Raw genomic sequence first — 20,324 nt, 5'->3', positions numbered from 1 at the left:
GTGGTGGTGTTCCTCATAAATAGCTCTGTATCCTCAGTGTGTAGCTTCATACGGTGACTCAAAGAGCAGCAGGTAAATAAAATATCGTATAAGTCTCTGGTTTCATTTTTCCGATGACGCAAACCGTGACGTAATTACGGTAATCTACCTCAAGTGCACTTGTGCAAATGTGCTACCGGTGACACATTTGGTTTTAAGGGGTTAACTTACTCTTCTTACATTTAAGACTTAAAACTTTTACTTTTAAGCCGCTTCTCATAACAGAGCAGGAGCGGGTTAATCTTCCGCCCGTCACCTCATTTCAGCCGCATTAACCATCCATCCACCTTCTTGTTTCTCACCTCCTTCCTCTCGTCGATTTCCCCCTTGGTTGCTTTTCACATCAGCAGGATCTCCTGTACAATTATCAAAGCTGTTATTGTCTGATTACATCCTCCTGGTCTCTTGGCAGCTTCCCATCCCCCTCCCCCCGTTTTCTTTCTGTTCCTGTCACTCACAGCCAGCAGCTTGAAAAGGTTCATTATTGATTAATAACGCCGTGTTTTGCCCGCAGGGATGTTTGCAGGTGTCACTTCTGAGTAATTCCAACTGCCAAGCGTCCCACCTTAAAAATAAAAAAACACACGAACATGTTAGTAGAGAATTAATTGATTAGATGAGTGTGTTTTTATTTTTTAAGAAGAAAAAACTGACTGTTGATTGATGATATTAGATTTGCAGCTTTTCTTTGGCTCCTCTTGTTGCAGGAAGTTTAATAGCTTTGGGGATTTGGCCCGTTTTAGACTTTTTGTTCTGGGAAATCAGTTTTCACATATTTTATTTTTTATATAACCAGACGATTAATTGACAAAACACGCAGCAAAGTAATCCTGCAGGCCTGACTAATATGTCTGTAAATGCAAATCTGTAAATCTTCTAAAACCGCATGAATTTTTTTATTTATTTTTTTTCCCCTGCAGCCTGGAGAAGCGGAGACGGGAGCTGGAGTGCCGTTACATCGAGGAGCTGGCTGAGCTGCTGTCATCCAACATGGGCGACATTGCCAGTCTCAGCGTCAAGCCCGACAAGTGCGACATCCTCAAGAGCACCGTGGACCAAATCCAGCAGATCAAACGGCGTGAGCAGGGTGAGGAAACGCACAAGTCTGATTTACAGGACACACACTGCTGCCAGCAAGCTCAGACAGTTCATTGCATTTAATATTTAAGACATATTTGATTCAGATTTCATATTTATTGATCACACATTAATTTCCACCTAAGATTTTACCAAAACTAAAGTTTATATGGGGCAGCACAGTGGTGTGGTGGTTAGTACTAGTACGTCACAGCAAGGAGGTTCTGGGAATTACAGTTTTTTACAACCTGGACCTTATTTCTGGCGTAAAATACAATCGTTTACTCACCCATATAACTTTGGACTTTGTTCAGAAGATATTTAGATCTGCGTATATCCATATAGTGGGAGTGAATGGGGCACCGAAACGCAGCCTCTAAATAACGCATTATCTGCTGCCAAACTCGTTCATTTCACCAATATTTTGTTATGATACGCTAGTGCTATTCCCCGTTGAGTCCAGAGTTATCTATTCGCGGACGTGCAGCGGTTTGTTGTTCTTTGGCCAGCTGTTCCTCTCTCTGCCTCCATATCCTCGTTTCAACGAGCTCCTCAGCCGTATACTCTGGCTCAAAACAGTAAGGACGTCCATCATAAACAAAGTTGTTGTCAACAACCTCAGAACCGGAAAAATATTCAGCCATGTTGCAAAAAACTAGCAGTAGGAAATTACAGGTAAACAAGCCAACCGTCGCGGTTCGCGCGGCGCTCAGAGATGACATCATCAAGGTCAGAGGTTAGTAGGTCAATCTACAGACCCCGGATGATGTTAACAGGTAAGTCCGGACTCAACGGGGAATAGCACTAGCGTACGATAACAAAATATTGGTGAAATGAACGAGTTTCGCAGCAGATGATGCATTATTTAGAGGCTGCGTTTCGGTGCCCCATTCACTCCCACTATATGGATATACGTGGTGCTCGGCTGGATCTAAATATCTTTCCGACTCCAAAATGACACCAAAGTTATATGGGTGAGTAAACGATCGTATTTTATGACAGAAATAAGGTCCAGGTTGTAAAAAACGGTAATTCCCCTTTAACGTGAACTCACTAAAGTTTATAAGCGCTAGCTAGTTAAGTTAGATTAGAACAGGTAACTCCGGACTCAACGGGGAATAGCACTAGCATATCATAACAAAATATTGGTGAAATGAACGAGTTTCGCAGCAGATAATGTGTTATTTAGAGGCTGCGTTTCGGTGCCCCATTCACTCCCACTATATGGATATACGCGGATCTAAATATCTTCCGAACAACACCAAATGACACCAAAGTTGTATGAGTGAGTAAGTGATTGTATTTTATGCCAGAAATAAGGTCCAGGTTGTAAAAAAACGGTAATTCCCCTTTAATACTTTAATTTTGGATGCTTTAATTTTGTAAATAAGTACGTTTTGGAGTGAAATACAATTTGCACAATTGTGTTTTCACATTTCTGATTCTCGTTTGTTTCCTCCCGATAGAAAAAGCGGCCCTTCTTTCTCCAGATGACGAGGTGCAGAAGAGTGACATCTCCTCCAGTAGCCAGGGGCTGGTGGAGAAAGAAGCCCTGGGCCCGATGCTGCTAGAGGTAAAATAACACAAAACACACATAATCTGATTTTGTTTCATTACTCCTCCTCCTCCTCCTCCTCCTCTTCTTACTCCTTGCTCCTTGTCCTGCTTCTCTCAGGCCCTCGATGGGTTTTTCTTCGTCGTCAACCGGGAGGGCCGCATCGTCTTTGTTTCTGAGAACGTGACGGGTTACCTTGGATACACCCAGGAGGAGCTGATGACCTCAAGCGTCTACAGCATCCTCCACGTGGGAGACCACAATGAGTTCGTTCGCAATCTGCTGCCCAAAAGCCTCGGTGAGCAAGCTTCTCTTTAACTCTGCTGCCTGAAGCTTTATGTTCTAGCTTTAAGACGCCAGCAGCTAAGTAGCAGATGCTGTCCTTAAATACAGATAATTAACTCGCTTTATCCACGGAGAATATCGTAGCCGAGGCAAAATTTGAAAAGCTATGAAGAAGAGGTGGGAGGATTAAGTGTGTATGTTTTAAATTAACAGCTTTAGTTCTCTATAGAAAGCTGCAACGTAGGTGAGGAACGCGTAGAGAGGCGGCAGTACGCGTGGGAGAAACAATGACTTTCCTCACTGGAATAATGTTGTTTTAGTATTTTTTTAGCTACAACCTTGAGATCATAATGAAAATAGAGGGGCGGGGGGGGTGGGGGCAGAGGACAGTCGAATGAGGGCACAAGATAAAAGGGGGTGCAGCGCAAAGCAGAAGACGGCAAGGTCGAATAGTTGTGTTTTTCTTGTGAGAAAGATTTTGGTTCTTCACGATTAACAGCGGCTCTTAGTTACTCCTTAGAAACGGAGGTGGCAAAAATAAATTCACACTTGGAGCTGTCAACACAGGGTATTCTAAAATCCTCTAGTGCATATTGTAGTTTTAAGACATCTAACCATTTATATTGGTAGAGATTGTTTATTACAATAATAAAAACGGTGTTTATTGCACCACAGCTCTGTCTCATATATATTTTTTAGAGATTCTTGTTTCAAGGCTCAAATTATGGGAATGGACATGAATCTTCCCAGTTTTAACATTTCCACACAGTTTCACCAATTTCAATAAATGAACACTAAGTGGGTTTTGCTCACATTATTCCACACTGAAAATGTGTAGCTGAATTAAGGACGCTGCTCGTAGATTGATTTCTCCTCGTCTCTGCTCACAAACTCGACCCTTTTCTGTTTGTTTCTCTACGTTTTGCGCAGTGAACGGCGTCCCGTGGCCGCAGGAACCCAGCCGCCGGAACAGCCGCACTTTCAACTGTCGCATGCTGAAGAGGCCGCCGGACGAGGTGGACTCGGAGAACCTGGAGGCTCGGCAGCAGTACGAGATCATGCAGTGTTTCACCGTGTCCCAGCCCCGGGCCTTGCAGGAGGAGGGAGAGGGTAAATCTGATAAATTCTGCTTATTTCCGCCCCACGCGGGGTACACGTAAGGTAACGTTACGAACAGAAACAAGGATCTTGGTCATTTTCTTTTGAATTTAAATATTCTGCAGAGTCCTGTGTGCTAAGGACACACATAATAGTTTTAGCTTTATCTTTGTTTTATATTTATGCCACTAATTAAAATATATCCGATAAGAGGAAAACACAATTTCAGGATGTTTTTTTTCTATTTTTCTTCTTCTATGTCAGGAATGAATCCAATTTTAAGAAAATAATTGGTTTGCCTCACACAAAGAGTGGTGGATTGTTGACAATACGTATGTATTTTTTTCTTGTTAAACTCGTGATGGAAAGTTTTAAATAGGTTTTAAATCAGACGTCACGCTGCAGAAACTTTTCACTCGCCGGATTCGTCAGACGGTCGACATTTCATTTTATCACAGAACGTGAAGCTTCTTCTCGCATTAGCTGACACCGTGGCCTTGATGGATTGTGTGTTTTATTTCCTGCATTGCAGTCGTACGGGAGTCGTTGAGCTCCGGCGGCTTTCAGTCGTTTTTAAAGGACTGGCCTCGTGGATTGTACTACTCTATGCTTTTTTTTTTCTTAATTTAATTTATTTCTTATGGTTTTTTTCGGCTTCTTTGAAAGAAAGTTGGACAAAAACTGTAAACATCAACTTCCACTGTTTGTCACAAAACATGCAACTATCACTATTTAAAACATTTTATCAGCTCAGTTTTTATAGAAGAACGAAGGTCAGAGCAGAGAAATGCAAGAATTATTTTATTATTATTTTAATACTGTTTTTATTGAGGGGGAATTACTTATGTCGACAGCATGAGTGTACATTCAAGCCCCTTGTTTTCTTTTTTTTAAATGTACAAAAAGAAATTGCACAAATTTTTTATGCACATTTACACAGCTAATGGCACACTATGGATTAAAAGAGGAAATAATAAATAAATAAATAAAAAGTGCAAAATTAAAAGAAAAAACAATAAATAAAATAAAAGAGTAAATAAATAAAAAGTGCAAAATTAAAATAAAATAAATAAATAAAAAGTGCAAAATTAAAAAAAGATAAATAAAATAAGATAAAATAAATAAATAAAAAGTGCAAAAATAAAAATAAAATAATGAATAAATAAATAAAAAGTGAAAAATTTAAATAGTGTAAATTTAAAAAAGATAAATAAAACAAAATAATGAATAAATAAATAAAAAGTGCAAAATTTAAAAAAGATACATTAAATAAATAAAAAGTGCAAAATTAAAAAAAGATAAATAAGATAAAAATAAATTAATAAATAAAAAGTGAATAATAAATAAAATGGAATAAGATAAAATAAAATAAAACTACCTACCCAATCAGTCAGCAGGCAGGGTTGACAAGAAATTAGAATAATAATAAAATAATTTATAAAAGGCGCCTATTTCAGATGAAATTTACAAGTATTGCCTTTTAATGGAAAGCTTATCTTTTCTATCTTCAGGTAGGTCATTACATCTTTTTTTTTGGCAGTTTCCATAAAAATACGCTACGACGTTGAATACGTGACTTCAAGTCTAATTTCTCCACCTTTAGCTGTTATCACTCATGGTGTCTGTCCTCTGTTTCCTCAGACCTGCAGAGCTGCCTGATCTGTATCGCCTGTCGGATACCGCGCAGTCAGCCCGTCAGCACCGAGTCCTTCATCACGAAGCAGGACCCCACGGGTAAAACACACGTTAAGATCCAAGTGTCTCAGCCATAACATTATGACCACAGAGAGGGGGGAAAAAACAATAACCTTGATTGTCTGGTTGTCGTGGCACCTGTCAGTGGGTGGGATGTATCAGGGAGCAGGTTGAACATTTTGTCCAAAAGGTCGACGTCAGAAGCAGGAAAAAATGGACGAGTGGAAGGATTTGAGAGATTTTGACAGGGAGCCAGGATGCATTATGGGTAGACGGGGCCTTTGAGGGGAGGGGCCTCTGTGGATCATCCCACAGATACTTGATCAGTTTGGGATCTAGTGAATTTGGAGGCCAGGTCAACACCTTGTGCTGTTCTTCATGTTTTTTCTGAGTTGTTCCTAAAGCGTTTTTGATGGCTGCTGTCATCAAGGAGTGTCATTGCTATGGGGTGGGGGGTGCCTGGTCTGGTCTAGGTGGGTGCTACATGTCTAAGTAACATCCACATGAATGAATGCCAGGTCCAACAGTTTCCCAGCAGAACACTGAGTTGTCACAAGATGTTATTCACTTCTCCTTGCAGTGGTCATAATGTTGTGGCTGATTGGTGTCTTTCATGTTCTTCCAAAGAACCTCCGGATGTTGTTAAATTAAATTAACTTGCTATCTGCAACGTTGGTGGGAACAGAGCTCGTACAGATCGATGACGCACAGCAGAGAGAAATGACTCTAAGCTCATTATTGTGTTTAAGTATTTTTTTTTTTGCACAAATAAGCTGCAAAAGTGAAATTAATTTTTTACAAGGGTCACAGTCTGAACCCTGAATGTGCGGAGGCTTGTTGAAATCAGTGGAGGCTGATCTTTTGTGTGCATGTGTTTGCTGCTCTCATCCAGGGAAGATCATCTCCATAGAAACTAGTGCTTTGCGAGCGACAGGCCGGCCTGGCTGGGAGGACCTGGTCAGGAAGTGCATCTACGCATTCTTTCAGCCGCAGGACAAAGAGCCCTCCCACGCCAAGAAGCTGCTGCATGAGGGTAAGCAGCCGCCGCCGCCACTCCCGGAAATCATTCACGCGCTCTCCTCTCTCGGCTTTGTCACGGTTACTAGGCTTGACTGCTCTGTGATAATAGACGGGACTGAATAGTAAATTACAGTACGTTTTCATAATAGCTTAGTTTTCAATTATGAAGACGTTCAGAGTGGATGTATCTGCAGGTTTATAAAGCGGAGATTGCAAAGATGAGCAGGAGAGGAGGGCTGAATAGACGGAGCTTCAGTCGACAACTGCAGCTCCCACTGAAACAATCAATGGATTGATTGTTTGAAATGTCAGAAAATTTAGAAAATATCCACAAAGAGTTTCGTTTCAGCTCGACTTCTGTCTTCCAGCGGTGGATCGAACACATCGTACTCCCTCCTACATATTGAAATCAGTCCTGGTCGACCTAAAGTTTAAAAGCTGAACTCTCACGACCCATACACGATCTGGTCCTTTTAAAAGTGACTAGAATAAATCTTAACTATAAGAGAGGGCTGTTATTGAATTCTGGAGTAACCAAAGGATTGATCAGCTGCTCTCCCAAGTATGGACCACGTAACTGACTGTAAATATTAGATCAGATTCAACTTTATTGTCATTACACGTGTACAAGTACAGAGTTTGTACTACTGCCATGGTTCGTCCACAACCTCAGAATCGGAAAACTATTCAGCCACGTTGCAAAAAACGAGCAGTAGCAAATTACAGGTAAACAAGCCGACCATTTCATGGTCTGTAGGTCAATCTACAGACCCCGGATGATGATAACCGGTAACTCCGGACTCAACAAGGAATAGCACGAGCGTATCATAACAAAATATTGGTGAGTAAGTAAGTTTCGCGGCATATAATGCGTTATTTAGAGGCTGGGTTTCGGTGCCCCATTCACTCCCACTATATGGATATACGCAGATCTAAATATTGTCCAAACGACTCCAGATGACACCAAAGTTATATGGGTGAGTGAACGATTGTATTTTATGCCAGAAATAAGGTCCAGGTTGTAAAAAACGGTAGTTCCCCTTTAACGTGAACTAGCTGCCCCATTCACTCCCACTATATGGATATACGGTGATCTAAATATCTCCTGAACGAGTGCAAATGAAACAAAAGTGATGTGGGTGAGTAAACGATCGTATTTGGACCCGTGTAAATAAAAGTCTGAACCTCTCTCTTTTGTTCAACAGTGATGACCCACGGCACCGCTATCAGCCCGCTGTACCATTTCACGTTAAGTGACGGGACCCCGCTCAGCGCTCAGACCCGCTGCAAGTTCTGCTGCCCCCCCAACCCTGACGTACAGCCCTTCATTATGGGCATTCACACTATTGACAGGTACTGGACGTTTGTACGTGCACACCGCCGGCAACTAGAAATAAACCTCAACAGAAGTTTTTTAAAATCGGCATAGACTGTATATAAATATGGACAACACATCCCCATTTCTTTGCATTGGCCATTGCGCTACCTCCACCAGTTACAAGGAATGTTGGTTTATACACTGTACTTATTCTTTTAAAAACAATTTTTTTACAACTCTCACAGTCCCACAGGTCCGATTTACAGAGCGGTTGGCATGGCAACTGGTAGTTGCCACTATATCACGCCCTGATTCTACAGCGTCAAATAACTAAAACGAAACTTATCCAAACAATTGACGCTTAAACATTCATCAACAATATATTAACTGCCTAAAATGACTGAAACTGTCCTTGAAAAAAAATTATTTGACGTGTATTTTAGTGTTTTAGTTTGGCCCAAGTCCCGCCCACTAACATGGAGGGGGCGGAGCTTATGACCTATACTGCAGCCAGCCACCAGGGGGAGCTCTACTTGCTTTGGCTTCACTATAGAGGAGCTGTTCCCACCGTACATCTTTATATTGTCTATGGTGCGAGGGGTTTGCAGGTGTTGAGCTGTAAGTGAACGTCTGTGCTCCAAGTTTTTCTGGTTTGTCCTGCACCGTCGGCTCTGGCCGGACCCCCCGCCGCCAACTTTTCAGCTGAGAATCAAAGGTGGAACGAGTTGGAAGTAAAGAAAAGGTTCAAGGTTAAGGGGCAAGACAGCGTTTAACCTTAATCTTATCTGAACATTCAAACAAAACGATCATCTACAATAAATAAACTGCAGCTGATCAGGATGATTCAGGAGAGTCCAGCTCTGCACGATGGTTTTTAGCTCGTCCTAGCTTCTTAGCCTCTCGGGGCTGGCTTCTAAAAAATCAATTTCCTACTTCGATTGCGATCTTCATTAAAGATTCAGTTATCGATTAATAAAATCCTCATATTTAAAGTGATTAAAACACACGCCATTTCCTCCCATCCCCTCGATAGAGATCCAAGTCATGACAGAAACACTGAGAGCACCGTCAGGCCTGAAAGATGTTTGCAAGATGTGAAACTAGAGGGAAAATATTGTGGAAATAACACAAATGTCTGGAACCAATCACAACATTAGTTTTAGTTTTAACTGAAATATCTCAAAAGGAATTTATACTGAAATGAATCCATTCAGGAAACCAGTATTGATACCCGGCTCTGCTCCCAGCTGATCGTAGCTCTTCCTGTTTCCCTCTTTGAAGAACTCGCTAGTCATTCACTGTAGTCGTCGTGGTGTGTTCAAGTGCAACGGCAGCTCTTATAGAAACGTATAAAAACATATAAAACCTTTATAAACATGTTTATTTGTGTCCCTCCTCTCTCTCTCTCCCAGGGAACACAACACTGCTAGCTCTCAGGAAAACACTAACCCCAGCCTTCCACCGACCCTCGGCAGTATCGCCCAGACTCCTTCCCGCTCCCCGTCCCTCCCCCCCGGCGGCAACGCCACCCAGGGCTCGGGCCTCGCCGCCTCGGGCCTCCATCACGCCAACAACAGCAACGCCTCCCCCCACGGACACAACCCCGCCACGCCCGCGGGCTACCTGACGCCCAATCGGACGAACTGTCCCCAGCAGGTCAACAGCCCCTCTCCTTTGAGCAGCCCACTCACAGCCACCCCTACCTCTTTTATGTCGCCCAGGATGCCGCGGGCTAGTCCTGGGTTAGGGGGAAGCCCTCGGGTACCGGGGAACCCCTTCTCTCCCTCCACACCAGGCCTCCATTCCCCCGCCGGGGCTCTAAGCAGTGGAGGAAGCCTCAACAGGCAGCAGTCTAGCGGGGATGGTAGTAGTAGTAGTAGTAGTAGTAGTACGTCAACAGGGTCTTTCCCCCTGTCCTCCCCTGTCCTTCAGAGACAAGCCAGTACACCCACCGGCTCCTCCACTCGGCCTCCGTCAGCTAAACCCCTAGAAGGAGGGGAAGAAGGGGGAGAGGACTCTGTTAAAGCCCCCCTTCCGTCTGCCTCACAGCTGGGTAACCCCAGACTCAGTCAGCTCCTGGACAGCAACGGGACGGGAGCTGAATCTAACAACAACAACAGCCTTCACTGCACCTCATCACCTCATCCTCATAACCCTTCTCCGGCCCCTCAGTGCCCTGCGTCCCACAGCAGTCTAACAGAGCGACATAAGATCCTGCACCGGCTGCTCCAGGACAGTAGTCCGAACGACGCCTCCACCACCACCGCCGCCTCCGCCTCCGCCTCCACCGCAGAGGAAGGACTAAACAGAAACGAAGTCGAGATCAAGAAGGAACCCCCGGCCAGCCCGGCGCTGGGTACGGCACCTCACCCCAAGTCCAGCTCCAGAGAGCCTCAGGACCACCAGTTACTCCGCTTCCTCCTGGACACAGATGAAAAGGTGATTGTTGATATTTTACCACATTGATGTTGCAACCTCTTTTCAGTTCGCTAGACCCAAGTTGCACGGGACTAGTTTTACCTGGGGTGACCTCTAATGTTAAAATGTTTGGTTTGGAAGGACTTGGGCGACCTGCCGCCTCCGTCTGCTCTGAGCCTCCAGACGGTCAGAGTCAAGGTGGAGAAGCGAGTCACCGGGGACGGGGTGGCCTGCACGGGGTCGGCGGTCGCGGCCGGATGCGGTTCCAAACTCTCGGGAGTTTCCAGCAGCTCGTCCTGCGTCAGCCCCAAATCGAGCCCCGTCGGAGAGAACCGCCGGGACAGCCGCAAGGACAGCAGAGACTCCACGGTACGGTTGTTGACATCGTGTCACGGCTTCCCTTATGGGCGGGTGTTGGGGTGGATGGTGGGGTTGTGGAGTGATATTCTAGACACCCCCGTCACTAGCAAAGACTTCTAGTTCCTCAAGAGGAATCCTGATGTAGTCCTAGGCCGACATACACCGATCAGCCACAACATTATGACCACTGACAGGAGAAGTGAATAACATTTAAACCATCTTGTGACAATTCAGTGTTCTGCCGGGAAACTTCTGGACCTGGCATTCATTGGTGTGGATGTCACTTAGACATGTAGCACCCACCTAGACCAGACCAGGGACCCCCACCCCATAACAATGACATTCCTTGATAGCAGCAGCCAACAAAAAGGGTTTAGGAACAACTCATTAAACATGAAGAACAGCACAAGGTGTTGACCTGGCCTCCAAATTCACTAGATCCCAAACTGATCAAGTATCTGAGGGATGATCCTCAGAGACCCCTCCCCTCAACCCATAGGACCCAAAGGCCCCCCACTAACAAATTTCCCACCCCAGCAACCCACAGGACACCCTCAGAAGGCCCATGTCCATTCTCTGATGAGTCACCACAAGGGAGACCTGCACAATATTAGGAAAGATGGTCATAATGTTATGTCTGATCGGAGTATGTAATCCCTCCAACGAACTCTGGTCGTACCCCTGTTTATCTCCCACCCCGCCTTTATCTGGAGACGCCCAGATGGCATCCACGCCAGATTCCCAGACCACCACCGATGATCACTGGCGGCTGCTCTCGCTGCCCTCTAGTGATAATAAAGAGGCTTAGCTTTCATCAGCCTTCATAACGTTCGCCCAGAGTGAAGAGTTAAAGACGAGGCTCCGACATGAAGCCAGAGCTGGAAGAGGAGCTCTCCAGTGAGCGTACAGTGGCCAGAGTTTCCCCCTCGGGAGACTCGGCTGAGAATAGTCTAAAGAAACAACATCAGCACCTCCTGCAGGGGTTGGTATCGGGGTTGGGTGCAGTTTAAGAGAGCTGGGGACTGGTGTTACAAACTGGTTCCTATTTATACGTTCAACTTTGGTAGCTCTTATAGTTCTGATTCCCAGATATACAGATATAAGTGTGTTTATTACCACAAACAGCATATTAGTGTTTGATTCATATTAAACCCACCTGTCGACAGCTACAGGTCGTGTCCAGTCTTTTAAAATGGACCCAGCGTCGGTAAAGAACACGACCAAGTCTTGATATTTTCCTCCGCTGAGCTTTGATCCTTCGTTGGCAGTTGTGTGACGGCCGTTGTAAACCAAGTTGAATGTTTATTTTCTTGGACTTTGGCTCCACTCTAGGCTCCGCTACCAGCTGCAGCCTTTGAAGCTCACTGGCCTTTGACCTTTTGTCTCTCTCCATCTCTGTGTCACCGATCGCCCTCCACCCCTCCTCCCCCCCCTCCCTCCTTCAGCCTTTAATTTTTTTTACACTGTCGCACACTATTCCCCCTTCAACCTCTTTTTTTGCCTCTTGCCCCGTAGATGTCCAGCGGATCTGTTGACATGGACCCTCTCGCCCAGCTGCTGCCCGGCCTGAGAGGCCCAGCTGGGGCCAAGCAGGGCAGCGAGGAGTCAACAAACCCCGCAGGAGGCCCCCAGCTCCAGTCTCCGGCCTCCCAGGCCCCAGCTCAGCTCCAGTCCCCCGTGCCTCAGCTCCAGTCCCCCGTGCCTCAGCTCCAGTCCCCGCTGTCCCAGCCGCAGTCCCTTCCCCAGCAGTTGCAGTCCCCGTCCCCTCAGCTCCACTCCCCTTCCCCGCAGCTCAAACTCCAGTCGCCCACTCAGCTCCAGCCCGGCGAGGTCAGCACTCCCCGCAATGTAAATGTGAAGAGAGAGCCTCCCGGCACTCCTAACAGAGGTACGCTCTAAACCCAAGCAGGGAGGCAAATACATTATTATTATTTTTTATAAATATTTTGTAAATTCTTTACATAAAAATACACTTTCTTCTGTAAATTTCTAATGATTTTTAAATAATTCTCTTAATATTATCACTGGTATTAATATGATCGTTTCTCTAAGCGCCCTCTAGTGGCAGTAAAGGAACATTACAGCAGCACAAATATATTTAATTACTCCCCTGCTTCCTGTAACTCTGCAGAAAAGGTTTTTGTAGTTATATTATTAATTTTTTAATTCATTATTTATCTTATCTTGTTGTGTTTGTGTGCCGCAGGGCTCGCTGACGGCAGCCCGCCCTCTGGCTGCAGCCTCCAGAGTCAGACGTCGTTTGACTTCTGCAACCCGGCCACTCCAAGCCAGCAACAGAGCCAGGGCCAGGGGCAAGGCCAGGGCCAGGGGCAGGGGCAGGGGCAGGGGCAAGGAGACCCCTTCCAGACCCCGAAAGACAGCAGCCCGTTCATGGAGGCAGAAGTCATCAACCCGTTCAGTTCAAGCACTGGTACGACGCAAAAAAATATTTTAAATACAATCCACCACCTGTGTGTGGATTTTTACGTTTGAAACCATACCGTGACTTTGTCTTGAATCGTTTTTCAGGCCTGACCAAGATGGATGTGGGCGACTCCCAGTTCCAGCCTCTGGCTCTGTCTGACACTCTGTCGTTTGATGGTCTCGGGACTCCTTTACCGGCTCCTCTAGCATCACCACAAGAGTGAGTATGAGCCATCAGCTTTATCGTCGTCGTCGTCGTCTGACTCTTTCTGGTCCAGAGTTGAGTGTGAGTTTGTGTTTTTCTGAGCAGGCAGTGTGTGCCCTGTACGCTGGACGAAGTGCTCGGCCCCCCGACGACACCCGAAGGCCGGAACGACGAGAAGGCTCTGTTAGAGCAGCTCGTCTCTTTCCTCAGCGGGACCGACGAGAGCGAGCTGGCCGAGCTGGACAAAGCTCTGGGTATCGACAAACTCGTGCAGGTATGTGGTGACGGATGAGTGAGTGAGAGAGAGAGAGAGAGAGATCTGGACAGGAGACAGACTATAGCACGAGAGTGGAGCGAAGGAAAGCTGTTTAACTTTAAGGTCAGTGATTCGTCATTAACGGCTGCTGTGATGAATCAAAACAGAGCAGCTGAAGTGTTGGCAGCCTCCACTGGTCTCTGGTCTGTTAGCGCCACCAGACAAATAAAAACGTCTGGACTGTTTTCACTTTGGAAGTAATGCCCAGCGCTGAACCAGTTATTCACCTCTAACGGCAGTTGTTCATACACCGATCAGCCACAACATTATGACCACTGACAGGAGAAGTGAATAACATTTAAACCATCTTGTGACAATTAAATGTTCTGCTGGGAAACTTCTGGACCTGGCATTCATTGGTGTGGATGTTACTTAGACATGTAGCACCCACCTAGACCAGACCAGGCACCCCCACCCCATAGCAATGACACCCCTTGATGCCAGCAGCCATCCCCAGCAGGATGCAGCCACAAAAACGCTTTAGGAACAACTAAAAAAACATGAAGAACAGCACAAGGTGTTGACCTGGCCTCCAAATTCACTAGATCCCTGATCAAGTATCTGTGGGATGATCCACAGAGGCCCCTCCCCTCAAAGCCCCCCCACTAACAACATCTTGTTACCAGACACCACAGGCCCCCCTTTGAAGGAACATGTCCATTCTCTGATGAGTCATCACAAGGGAGAATATTAGGAAGGTGGTCATAATATTGCGGCTGATCGGTGTGTCAAACTATGTGATTACAAGATGGTTTCACTCATAATAAAACACGTATCTAACACATCTCCTCCCTCCCTCTCCTCAGGGCGGCTGCTTTGACCCGTTGCCTCAAAACTTCCCACCCCAGCAACCCACTGCCACCCCCGTTTCCATGGACCCCAAACTCCCCGCCTACCCTTCCCAGTTCACACCGGCTCAGTTCCCTCCAGAGCTGGCCGCGGTGGGGCCGCAGGGTCTGGGGTTCGGAGCCCCCCCTCGAGGGGCCTTCCCAGGCGGGACGGCGGGCATCGGTCTGAGGCCGGGCGTGACCCGACCGCAGGGGATGGGCGCTCAGCTCAGGCTGCCGCCAAACCAGCTTCGCCTGCAGCTGCAGCAGAGACTGCAGGGCCCGCAGCAGGTGAGGAGAACCCAGATCCAAGAACCACCAGAGGCCCGACACCGTCATTTATTCACATAATTTAACTACACACTATCAATAACAAGTGACAGAGAGGAACTCAGTGCTCTTTAACAAAGTATTGACTTTCTCTTGTTTAAGTCTGAATAATACGACAACGTGATGAATCCTCTGGTTTCATTTTTGCCAGTATTGATTAAAAACCTCTTAAAATCCTCTCCAGTTACATCAATATTAGACTCATCTCTCGTCCTCTCGTTCTTCTCTTTGTTTGCACCCCCACCACCACCGCTACTATTTCTATTATTATGATCTAATAGATTAAATCCCTTCTCGTCCTTCAGCACCCGTCTCTTCATTTTAATTTTTCTCTCTGTGTGTCTCTCCCTGATTCAGCTCCAGAACCGGCTGGCGGGAATGAATGCGTTTCCAGGAGGAGCCCAGCATGTGAACATTGGGATTCGTCAGGGGGTCCAACAACCTCAGATACCCTCACAAGTGAGTCCCGGTGGCGGCAAAAGAAACTCTGCTGAAATAATGACAATTCATCCGTAACATTTCAGCCTAGCTTGGTTTCACTGCCCCCATTTTTAGTATTTTGCTTCGCTCTCCCATTATGTTTGTGAGCTTAATTTCCAGCTTCAGTTTGCAGTTGTTTGAATAAATGGAGCAATTTTGCAGCTAAAGACACAGATGATGTGTTTCCCGCACGAGCTGAAAATAATTCTCAACAATATGACTACTTACGACTAATGGCAAATAAAACAGTAACAAAAATAGTTATAAATGTGTATTTTGGGAGCATATACACCTGTATTGTCTCCCGAGCAAAAGAAATAAAACGTGAATAAAACTAGATAAAAGGAGGAACTTTTTTTTTTGCCAAATGGTAAACATATTTCTGTAATTTGGTATCACTAAACCTTTGCTACTGTTTGTTAATGTGTGTGCTATAAAAGCATAAATAACTTATATCACAGTATATCAGCTTAGACCATGGCTCTGCTGCCCCCCGGTGGTCAAACAAATCAGTTTGCAGCTTTAACTAAAAAAAAAAAAAAAAAAATTTAAAAGTAATTTTATTTACAAAGACATATCAGCAATTTTGCATTTCCTGCAGAATAACTACAAATAATACTATGCTTGGTTTAATTTGTAAGACTTATAGCGAATAAAATAGTAACAAAAACAGTTACAAAATACGCATATTGGGAGTATATACACTTGTATTGTCTTCTGAGCAAAAGAAATAAAATATCAATGTAAATAAAACTTGATAAAACATTAATATAATAACAAATACAAAAGAAGTAAGCAGTAACAATAGTTAAGTTAAATTATTTTTTCATGGCATTTTTGAAACATTTTTTGCACCTCCTGCAGATGGAAAAAAAAATATTTCTATAATTTGGTGTCCCTAAACTTTCGCTACAGTTTGCTAACGTGTTTGTCACAACAGCATTTTAAAAATAAATAAATAAATAACTTATAATGCAGTATATCAGCTTGCAGCTTCACTCTACTGCCCCCAAGTGGTCAAAAAAGTCAGCTTGCAGCTTTAAGTAAAAGAAACTTTATTTCCAAAGACATATCATAAATTTTGCATTTCCTGCACGAGCTAAAGGAGTTAAATGGAAAGAATTACTGGAAATAATGCTATGGTTCCTTTAATTTGTTAATAATTAATATATGGACAAGTACACAGCAAAAAAAATAACAAATTCCTAATTTGGCAGCCCCTACATCTTTGTGAACTTCCGCAAGGTTGCTCTTTAACTGGTGGACCAGTAAATAAGTCACTGATAACAGTAATTAAACTAATAAATAACTTTTATCAGCTTGTACCCTGCCCCCCGGTGGACAAAAACAACAGCTTGCAGCTTTAAGTAGAAGGGAAAAATACTGTCTGTTTGTTAAATTAATGTTATCGTCTACAACATAAAATAAACGTGTCACTGATAATAAACTTAACTCTCGTTCTTTAGACGTGTCTTCAGCTAACGTTCAGATCTCACAGGTTATATCTTCTCCGTCTGCAGCCTCCACTGAACGCCCAGATGCTGGCCCAGCGTCAGAGGGAACTCTACAGCATCCAGCACCGCCAGCGTCAGCTTTTCCAGCAGAAGGTCATGCTGATGAGACAGAACATGGCGGCCGCTCCGACCGGAGCCGTGGGGCCCGCAGGAACTGCCAGGGCCCCCAAAGGTGCTGCCACGGCGCCTCAACAACAACAACAACAACAACAACAACAACAGCAGCAACAACAACAACAACAGCAGCAGCAGTTCAACTTCCCACCAGGGTACAACCCGATGACGGGAAACACCCCTACCTCACCAAGTCACTTCAGCCCCATGTCTGGGGGCCCTCTGGACAACAAACTGTCCGTCAGGCTTCCCCTGAATAACCAGACGCTCACCCTTACACAGGGCCAGTTCAACAGCACCGTTAACTCCTCATTACAGCAAGGCCTGTTTCAGCAGTTTGGAGGGTCCGGTGAGTCCGTTGATCATTTCTAATACGCTCCACCGTTCTTTAATGCTGGTTGGTGATTGGTTGGATGTGAGTTTGTAATGTGTTAACGGAAGCAAAGGACGTCTCGGTGAACAGATCATGACATGACACAAAAAGTATGACAATATAAAGGTTCATCAGTGACTGTGTGGCACAAAAAAACAGGCGGTTTAGGCTTCAATTTGATGATCTAGACCCTATGTAGACCCTAACGATGTAACCTGACGTGCACCTCCCCAGAAATGTAACCACAAGAGCTGTGATTGGTCCTGGCGTGTTTCCTCTTTAGTATTTCCGTCTGCTTCTCCATCTCTGCAATTTTCGAATTGATTGTTTTGGATCAATAAAGATGGAGCACATGGAGGAAAGGTTAACTGAGGAGGTTCAGAGATACAAACATTTGTACGAATCGTCTTCGCCAAAGAAAGTTTCAGCGAAAGTTTCAGTCGCCGTTGTTGAAAGTGAAGCAGGAAGTAGAAACAAAAATGAACCCGACTGACAAAAAAACAGGCGTCTATATCCTGCAGTGCCTTAAATGAGCCTCAGATGTAGACACACAAAGGCCAGGTTACACCAAACCGACACCAAACCACGACCAGCAGCATCTGGACCAAAACGTTTCAGTAAATGGTTGACTGGTTCATCCTCTCTGCACCTAAAAAGGTAATAACTCTCCATACCAGCAGGGGGCAGTAGTCTTTATTCGTCATTCAAAAGAGGAAACAGGAAGAGCTGCAATTTTGAGATTTGATTCAGTATCGAGTCAGCTTTATTTAAAACTAGAACTCGTGTTATTATTGGTTCCAGAGATTTTTGGTATTTCCACCAATGTTTTACCTCTGGTTTCACATCTTCCACGTGTCTTTGCTTATTGTTTAGATCTTTCTCTGTCGTCACAAGTTAAGTTTAAGTTTCAGTCATGTTTTGGATCTTCCTCAAACGTGGACTAATCTCATTGCACGGTCTCCAGCCTTGTGAGACGGCAGCGAGATTTCTAACGAGAGGATGCAGGAATATCGGATCTTTAAAATCAAGATGGTCGTTTTTTTTTTTTTAAACGTAGCCACCTAGCTTGAAGGCTAGGTGGCTACCGCTCACCAGCAAACGGCCGATGTTGCTAGCATCATATCTCAACGCTTGACTCTGTTTTCTCTGTTTTCTCCGTCACAGCTGTGGTCCAGCAAGACCCATCCTTCCCTCCTGAGATGAGCCCCACCAGCCCATTGTTGTCACCTCAGAACTCCACCTCCCAGAGTCCTCTGCTTCAGCAAGCCCCAACTCCTGGCTACCAGTCACCAGACATGAAGAGCTGGCAACAGACGGGCATGGGCAGGTCAGAGAGCGTTGCATTAGCTTTTATTTGGATGAGCCTTAGACTGAAGACCTCTCTAACGGTGACCTTCTGTTCTCAGCCTGTTCAGTCAGTCGGGACAGAGCGCGGGGCAGCCGTTCGGCCAGCAGGGGGTCTACAACAACATGAGCATCACCGTCTCCATGGCCGGGGGCTCGGGTGGCGTCGGCTCTTTACCTCCCATGGGACAGCCGGTTGGTTTGAGCAACAGTAACCTCAGCAACGTCGGTTCAGTGTGCACCGACCAGCAGGTTAGTGACTCTGTTTTTCAGGCTGTTGCAGACGCCGCAAGAAGTTTGTTCTCTACTCCTTCCATTTGCTGAAAGCTGCAGTTTTTAGACGGTTCGAGTGTTTTTTGTGTAAACGTAGCCTCTGCCTCCGTCAGGTGCAGCAGGTTCAGGTGTTTGCCGACGTCCAGTGCACAGTGAACCTCGTCGGCAGTGACTCCTACCTGAACCAGGGCTCCATCGGGGCGGCGGCCTCCCAGAAGGGTCCCGTGCCGCAGGGCTCCCAGAACAACCAGGCCCAGCAGAAGAGCCTCCTCCAGCAGCTGCTCACCGAGTGACACCCCCCTCCACCACCGCCACCACCACGACCACGCGCCCCTCACCCCTTCAGCTCTCCTGCTCCCTCTACTTCTACACTTCTACAGCCTCCTCCTCCTCCTCCTCTTAATCCTCGGAGGTCGGTGCACCAGAACCCATTGCTGTCTCACCTTTTTTGGATGGACGGATGCTCGGACGGCTGCAGAGAGGTCTGGCTGACGGCGGAGTTACGCAGCCTAACCACTTCTGTGCAAAGGGGGCGTTGGCGGCGACGGCGGGGTGGTGTTGAGTTGTGGGATTCGGGGCCGGTTGTTTCACCCGCCCAGGACTTTTAAAGAAAAAAGACTCGAGTCAGAAGGAGCAGCAGTGTATTTAAACCTGCCTGTCTAATCTGTCTGACAACCTGTCTGTCTGCCTCAGCCTATTAAAGGCAGTGTTGTCTTGCTGCTCATTCCTTGGTGACCTACTTCCTGCTTCCTGTACCCAAGAAAAAAAACAAAACAACAACAACATGCGACGTCATTGTAGATTTGCCAAGTTGTCGTCACTGTCGAATCAGGGCCGGCCTCCCTCTCTTTTTATTTTAATTTTTTTTGTGTGTGTGTTTCTTTCTGATCGGGCGGATTCTGCAGCAGCAGCAGCAGCCGCAGCAGCAGTGCATCTTGGGAGCGTGAGTTTTTGGCATACAGCCGAGCTCAGAGTGTGGGATCTATCCCGCACGTCAACACCTCTGGCTTTTTTTCTTTTTTTTTTTTTTTTTATTATTATTATTTTGTCGTTTAACGTTTTTGTGTTTCTCTACCTGTCTCTCAGCGATGTGGGAATGTTTAAAAAGGTTTCAGACCTCTGTGGCATTGTGGGATAGAAGCTCAGTATCAGCTGGTTCTGTCACTGTCTCTCTCTATCAGCTACAGTGCCTGGTGGAAGTTGGAGTTTTTCCCAAGCTCTGCTTCTTCTTCTTCTTCTTCTATTTCTATTTCTTCTTC

General features: G+C 45.5%; 1 protein-coding gene across 1 annotated transcript in view; it reads left to right on the top strand.

The window, feature by feature from the left end:
• ncoa1 (nuclear receptor coactivator 1) overlaps positions 1–19,980 on the top strand; it is a gene marked incomplete at its 5' end in the record, with an annotated part of 29,416 nt that extends 9,436 nt beyond the window's left edge. The window contains 19 exons of the mRNA XM_084560732.1: positions 960–1,126; positions 2,583–2,689; positions 2,792–2,969; positions 3,887–4,066; positions 5,696–5,788; positions 6,642–6,782; positions 7,975–8,122; positions 9,500–10,526; positions 10,647–10,874; positions 12,381–12,753; positions 13,072–13,296; positions 13,395–13,509; positions 13,600–13,768; positions 14,617–14,928; positions 15,325–15,426; positions 16,968–17,424; positions 18,613–18,775; positions 18,855–19,044; positions 19,179–19,980. Of these exons, the coding sequence (XP_084416858.1) occupies positions 960–1,126; positions 2,583–2,689; positions 2,792–2,969; positions 3,887–4,066; positions 5,696–5,788; positions 6,642–6,782; positions 7,975–8,122; positions 9,500–10,526; positions 10,647–10,874; positions 12,381–12,753; positions 13,072–13,296; positions 13,395–13,509; positions 13,600–13,768; positions 14,617–14,928; positions 15,325–15,426; positions 16,968–17,424; positions 18,613–18,775; positions 18,855–19,044; positions 19,179–19,358 (4,555 nt within the window). The 3' untranslated portion in view covers positions 19,359–19,980. The remainder of the gene's footprint in view (positions 1–959; positions 1,127–2,582; positions 2,690–2,791; positions 2,970–3,886; positions 4,067–5,695; positions 5,789–6,641; positions 6,783–7,974; positions 8,123–9,499; positions 10,527–10,646; positions 10,875–12,380; positions 12,754–13,071; positions 13,297–13,394; positions 13,510–13,599; positions 13,769–14,616; positions 14,929–15,324; positions 15,427–16,967; positions 17,425–18,612; positions 18,776–18,854; positions 19,045–19,178) is intronic.
• Between the last annotated feature and the right edge of the window lie 344 nt (positions 19,981–20,324).

This window comes from Chelon labrosus (genome assembly GCF_963514085.1).
Source record: "Chelon labrosus genome assembly, chromosome: 14".
NCBI lineage: Eukaryota > Metazoa > Chordata > Actinopteri > Mugiliformes > Mugilidae > Chelon > Chelon labrosus.
The sequence above is the reverse complement of the archived record's forward strand: the minus strand, read 5'-3'. Positions and strand labels throughout refer to the sequence as shown.